This window comes from Lathyrus oleraceus, chromosome 4 (genome assembly GCF_024323335.1).
Source record: "Lathyrus oleraceus cultivar Zhongwan6 chromosome 4, CAAS_Psat_ZW6_1.0, whole genome shotgun sequence".
NCBI classification, from domain to species: Eukaryota; Viridiplantae; Streptophyta; class Magnoliopsida; order Fabales; family Fabaceae; genus Lathyrus; species Lathyrus oleraceus.
This window is the reverse complement of record NC_066582.1, coordinates 11,638,455-11,645,770: the sequence shown is the minus strand read 5'-3', so window position 1 is coordinate 11,645,770 and position 7,316 is coordinate 11,638,455. Positions and strand designations below refer to the sequence as shown.

At 34.8% G+C, this 7,316-nt stretch overlaps 1 protein-coding gene across 1 annotated transcript; it reads right to left on the bottom strand.

Annotated features, from left to right (window-relative positions):
- Positions 1-2,737: 2,737 nt before the first annotated feature.
- LOC127135095 (uncharacterized) lies at positions 2,738-3,464 on the bottom strand. The gene has a single exon (XM_051061908.1). It carries the CDS (start codon positions 3,282-3,284, stop codon positions 2,883-2,885), a length of 402 nt encoding a protein of 133 aa, XP_050917865.1. The 5' UTR covers positions 3,285-3,464; the 3' UTR covers positions 2,738-2,882.
- Between the last annotated feature and the right edge of the window lie 3,852 nt (positions 3,465-7,316).

Genomic DNA, 7,316 nt, shown 5'->3' with positions numbered 1-7,316 from the left:
GGAGACAAACATGGCACATGGTTGTGTGGAAAGAATCTCTTGGATGTGTATGCATGAACATAAAAAAAAAACAATGGTAGTATCAGCAGCAAGAAAATTGGATGATGAACTTTAAGTTGAGTCCCTCATGTGAGATTTTAAGTTTAGTCACTCGGAAAAGACTTTAAGTTAAATCCTTTAGGAGATATTCTAAGTTGAGTCCATTGGGGGATACTTTAAGTTTAGTCACTCAGGAGAGACTTTAAATTGAGTCCCTCAGGAAGGAATTTAATATGAGTCCCTCAAGCGAGACTTAAAATTTGGCCCCTCATACGAGATTTTAAGTTGAGTCCCTCGGGCGATACTTTAAGTTGAATTATTGGTTTTGCTTCTCATTGAAGGATTCAAGACGCAGTATATTTTGCATAGTTTGGGAATCCTTTTAGTACTGACCCTGGTATCCCTAATTCCTTTTGGACGACAATGATCTTCAATAGAAGTACAACATTAACATTTCATCTAAGGGGGCAAGAATCTTTTAATCAAAGTCAACCATTAATATTGCCACTAAGGACAACAATAATCTTCCAATGGAAGTCCAACATTAACATTTCCTCTGAGGGCGCCAAAAATCTTCCAATGGAAGTTCAACATAAACCAGTGATGGGTTTACTTTATGTGAATATGGTAATAAAATAGTTTTAAGAAAGTTCATACATTGGCGGGATAAAATCCTTATTTAAAATAGTAAATATTAAATGGTTAACTATAATATTATCTCATGTTAATTGAGTTCCATGTTCTTGAGACAAGTCTTCCATTCAGCTCCTCGAGTTTGTAAGCTCTATGAGCTGCCTTTTGGTATATGTGGTATGGATTCTCCCAATTAGGTTGTAGTTTCCTCAGTTGAGCTGACGCGACAACCTGCCTGAGTACAAGGCCACCCTTTTGTATTTCTCATGGGACCACTTTTGAATTATACCTTCTGGTCACCCATTGTTTTGTTGCAAATTTTCTGATGTGGACGACATCGCGAGTTTCGTTAATCTGGTCGACTGCACATCTATGTTCTACCTCATTTTCCATTTCACTGAATTGAGAACATCTCCATGTGAGCGTGTTGATTTCAACGAGCAACATGAAGTCAACACCGTACACCATTGTAAATGGAGTCTCTTTGGTAGTCGAGTAAGTGGTGCTGTGATACGACTATAGTACTCTGTGGAGTTGATCAACCCATATTAATTTTATTGGATCCCACGATGAGCAACAATTGTACCTGCTAAAAGTTTAATGAGTTACAACCCCTAATCACGCAGGAATGCGTGAGGGTTTTAGGATTATTGTTGGTGTTAGAGAAATCTCAAGTAGGGATGATGGAAATATATGTTTCTAGGTGGTTTTTGAGTGAATTGAATGTCCTTATTAATGTCCTGATTGACATATTTATAGAGGGTTATTAGGCCTGGATTCTAGGACCTATAAGATGGTTATTCTACCATCTTGGGAGCATAAAATTGTTATTATCCCTATTCTTTTGGAAGAATGTGGCTTTCCTCTTTGACCGAGTTTCAATACCCTTAGTGCCTAAGGATACATCTAGACCACATTTTGTAAGTGGGTGATTTACCTGAATCCAAAAAAGACGAGTGATGTTAACAATAGGCGAACATTAAACATAATGGGCATGCATTGTTATATATGGATGATCATTACCTACCTTTGAGTGACATGTAGGCTAGCTAAGTACTCATTGCGTACTGACTTATCATGCCTCCCTTTGTTTTACCTTCTTCCCGACAAAACAGACTTGTCCTAGTACAAATTGTAAATTTCAATATTGAGGAGTACATATTCCTTTTGAAAGATTGTGAGTAAAGAACAATCAACTTTTTAATGAGTTAATCTTTTTGTGAATCATTATTTTACATGTCTTGAATTTAATGGTGTTTTATAGATGCTATGTTTTGTAAATATTTAGAATAATTAATGCTAGAAGAATATGCTTAACTTATGTACTCCAATCTCTATCCACAATATTAGAATCATGCATGCCATGTCTAATCTCATAAAAATTATTCCTTCCATTTAATTCCAAAGTGGCATAAGGAAGGGACATTAAAGAAAGAATAATGATTTTGACATAATTAACATAAAATAACATGTTACAAATTAGATTTTAATTATAATATAAATCCTTTTCATTTTTAGTTATTTAACATGATAGGGTATAATTCAAAAATTAAATTCCAAGTAGATTTTTATGATTTTCTCATTTATATGCAATTTTTAAAATTTAAATATTTTTGAAAACACGACTAATTTAGAGTCCAACTCTAACCAAAAATCATGAGCATACGCATGTTCAATAGTCAAAATTGTTTTCATAAAATCTGTAAAAAGAACATTCACATTGTTAAAATTACATCTCCCAACATGATTACCAAAATGATCCCTGAAGATTCCCCCACAAGATACCTTAATTGGGACTCCACCAGAAGTTTCGTCCATTTTAACCTTCATTCACCCCAAAAAATAGAGGACTCCAAATAACTTCCACACACATATGAGGTTTAGGCTAATTGATAGAAATAAAGAAGTTGTTAAGGATTTCAAAATCACCAATAGTCAAAGAAGATGATCCATTTGAAGAATTTTGAAGAATTACCAACTAGCTGAGAAAGAGAGTAAATGAAAGAGCAAGTAGTTCTCCAAGGAATTAATTTGTTCTGAAACCTTGCAATATAGAACTAATTCCTGAGATTCAAACAAGTCCTAAATTATTTTATTTGGATGAATTAGATAAACTTTACAAAAGAAAAGGAAAAAGATCATACACATTTAGACGACCCCTAACCAGACCAACCATATGAAAACTAATTAACCTTAGTAACTAGTACTAATTAACTTTCAGAAATGGACTCTAGCATCGGTTTCCACTGAGTATTGCAGTGATTCTTATTTACAATTTCTTGATCTTTAGCTTTAATTAACCGATAAAGAACTTGTTCTGCAGAACCTAACTCCTTCTTCTTCTTCGTCATATTCTTTATATGATGCTGAGCCTGTTGATGGTTGTTATTATTATTCTGTTGTATAGCTCCTAATAATTCAGCTAGCTCGCTCTTCGAAATCTTCAACGTCACTCTCCCATTTACATCACAAGAATCTCTAAGCTTTTCTAACATATCATTCTCCTTCTTCTGACGATGATCAAGATGAGAAGCTTCGTCAAACACCTTCAAAGATTCCCAATCCTCTCCACCCCACTCCATTGAAGATGCTGCTTTGCAACAGTTTCCCATTTTTTCTTACACAAGAGTAATCAGTTTGAAATATAATTGAACAAGGGATTCTTTGACTGTATATATATTCGCTATGAGATATTAAAGTGCGAGAAGAATGATGAATGTTTTGAAGTGAGAGGTTTCATTTGATATCTATGTATTTATAGGAGTTATCTTATGTGTGAGAAATGGTTGTGAAGAGAAAATTTGACATTTATTTGGTTAATTCCTGTATTAGTTTATTTAATAATCCGTAATAGTGAATGATGATTAGATAATTAATGCCCGGTCTCTACGGCAAGTAGATTTGGTCTCGTGTGCATGGCAGCCGTAACGGAATGTGGGGTTAATTTGCTGACTATGAATTCATATTGCTTGATAGTTAATGTGTGAATTGAATTGAAGAAAGAGGTAACTATCCCGCATTAGGACGGATTAAAATCATCCCAGCTTTAAATAATTAAACTTTTTAATTAGAGAGAAAATAATAAATATTTAAGGGTATAATAGGAAAAATAACATTAATGATTTATTGATATTATCAAACGACTTATATTATGGTATAAAATATTTTTTCAAAGCAACTTATAATAAAAAATGGAGGTAGTACCATGCATTCATATAAAAGAATTTAGCAATCGGTTTTATTTTAGTAAATTATATTACTACTGGAGGCATAGGTTTGTTAATCCGAGAAGAGTCATCCGACTAAATTTTGTTCTTAACGTCATCATGATTTTCTTTTTATCCTACCTAAAGATGTCTATTAAAATTTAAAAGAAGTTGGTTAGGATTTAGAGGACGCTGCTTTGAAAGTTTGGTTAAAGGTGATTTTAAGATTTTTTTGGTACATTTGATTTGATAAATGGAAACCTAAGTGTAGAGTAGGTTTAGGGTTTCGTAACTTTTTTTTATTAACTTATCTCCATTGAGTAAGTGGTGGTGGTGAAGGAAGTTTGGTCTCAGGTGCGAAGGGTTTGTGGACTACTATTCTATCTTTCAAATACGTATTCCGAGTTGTTTACTCTTTATTAGGGGATCTTTTCTTTCGCATATCCTCTCAATGGTGAAAAAATGTGCCTCATTTAGATTATAATTAGACATGGTAACAAAATCTGAATCTGACCCAACCTGAGTTTTACGGGGATAACCCACTTTAATTAAGTTTGGATTTTCTCCGATTACAAAATATGTTGACGAATTATTTAATGGGGACACTGGTAATCATCTCGAACTCTTTCCATTAATATTTATTTATAGTTTTGATAATTTAAAATATTGATTTATCGTTTTGTATTGGTCTATACTTTATTATATGCAATGTATGTTTGGAAATTTACGTTATTGTTTTACTTTTGTATTTTTATTGAAATTTAATATTAAGGAAAGAAGACTATTTCTATTAATTTTTTTTGATTACATCATAGAGGTGAAAGTGTGGCAGGGATATCCGAACCCAACTCAAATCTGTTAGGACTTTAATTTTTATCCCCGACGGGGATCAGGGTGGATAGCAGGTATTGATTAAGGATTCAGATTTAAGTTTGAGAAAGGTAAAATCATCCCCGCCTTGCCTCATTGTCATGTCTAGTTATAATTGTAATGATTCTTCAAACTGGTTTGTGGAAGGGCTTAGAAAAAAAAGTGGGGAATTATTTCTTAACCTCCTTTTTGGTTGATTCGATCCCTTATATTATTAAATTCCCTAGGTTATTTAGCATTTATAGCCAACTTAGTAGGACTATTGTGCGATAGGATTTTAAGTTTATGCGGTGTTTATTTGAGATATTAGATGGAGGAGATCTCTTTTTGTTTACGAGTAGAAGATATTTAAAAATATTTTTTGAGCTATTCACAATGTATTTCCCTTTCAACAATACTACAAAAAGCACATTTCATAACCATTTTTTACTACGGCCACATAACCAACTGAAGCAATACATGTTCATTAGACACCTTTTTTTATTTATTTATATTTTTAAATCACATATAACCACATTCAAAATGAACAAGTTATGTGATATGTTAAGAGTGACATGCTTTGAATCCCAACATATGCAAGTTTATATTTTTTTTGTTTGAAAAATGGTGTGTGTTCCCTTAATTTCTATTTTAAAATAAAAATTAAACAATTTTATAGTCCAGATTAACAACCGTGATGAAATATCAGGATAAATCACCACAGTTCGTTTTAACAAACGATGTGAAATATATTACCTATATAAGTTAACTTAATTCACTTCAGGACAGACTACACTGAGAGTGAAACCCTAACTTCTCTTGTCTTCTCCCGATATCTCAAAACCTCACCATAACTTTACAAAACTCCAACATAACTTCTCCAACTAGTATGAATCAAAGAAAGGTGTCACAAAACAAGTAGCTAGCTCATATCTTTGTCTTCACTTACCATGATTCTTTTCAAGGAAATGTATGCACATGAAATGTTTTATGAATTATGATATCATGTTATTGTTGTTGTTGCTAACCATCTATTTGGAGAAACTTCCTTGAAGCTAGCTAGGTGAAGCCACAATCGTCCTATTTTCTTAGGAGCTATTAATTATCTTCTTCCTCATTGGAAAGTATTCTTTTTATACTCGTCAACTCATCAATGACCCTTAAATGGATACCCCTTCATATCCCAAGTTAAAGTGACCTCATGGTAACATTCACCGTCTTCCCTGAGTAGCGCTTCTTCCCTTAATTTCTGTAACACTCTGTAGCGGGGTATTCGTTACCATTAGAGATATTGACTAAATCCAAGGTAAATCATACAAGTCGAGTCGCCACCGCACTTCTATTTATCCAAAGGAATGGTTAGAAAGCGAACAAAAACCTAAAAGTTTTATCGAATCAAAAACTAGTAAAAATGTCAGAGATCTGGGTAAGGGGGTTGGTTATGCAATGGGAAGGTATTAGGCATCCAAAGCATCCTAGGTACTCCTAGGGAGCCCTTTTCACATTTGTTGCAAAGGTTGTTGTTTATTTATTTTTTTTGAAAATTTATTTGTGCAAACATGATTGAAGGGATGAGAAAAGCGTGTATGTTTATCTAATGTACTACTTACTAAAAGAATGGTCAACAGAAAATGACTCGCACGGACGTCGCATCCACTGCATACGTATCTCATCTGAATCTGAGAATCAGAGTCTTCGTAGCTCGGCTACCTATGGGTTAAAGAGGAGTGTGCTCGCTAAGACATCGCGTCTTATGCCTACGTATCTCATCTGGGATGAAAATCAGAGCAAAACGTAGTTCGACCACCTATGGGGTAAGGGTTGTGTTTTGGGGTGAACGACGTTACTACGCAATCTACCGGATGCTCGACCTTTGGAGACTTACTCGCCTGTAGTAGAAGGCGATAACGTGTTCTTAGGAGAAGAAAAATCAATGAGTTTGGGGTGTTTAGCGATGCTCATGCAAAAAGGCAGTCCTAGATGAAGGAACCGCGCTACCTTAAATGACATGCCACGAGAGACTATACGAAACCTAAGAAATCGGTAACATGCGGGAAAAGTAAAGGGATCGAGAGATCTACCGTACGGATAAAGATCTGAAGTAACAGCAATTGGATAAATAAGAAACCCAAAGACTCTTCCAAGCTAAACACCATCAAGGAAAGCGAGTCAGTACAGGTAATCGGAATAGACCTCCAGGTGGTACCCCACAAATAAAGTGGAACACCAAGCAAGCTATCCCTGCAAGAGTATGTGAGCCCTCACAAAAACTCAACAAACAGGTTAGAGTAATATGACGGAATTAGGAGAAAACAATGCCATAACAAACACAAAACAGGTTAGAGCAAACAGGAAAAAACAACTACTGTCGCGATCGCTGCTGCATCGCCTAGCGAAAGCTTAGCGAAGCTTTGCTGCAGGCTCGCCTAGCGAAGGTGTTAGTGAGCGCCTGCGGGTTCTGGATTTCCCATTGATAACAGTACGATTTTAGGGACTCCAAACCCTATGGCATCCATCTCAGAAATTAAGTGATCAAAACATTCAAGGTATTGTTTACACATTCATGCATATCTAAACCCGTGGGCAAAA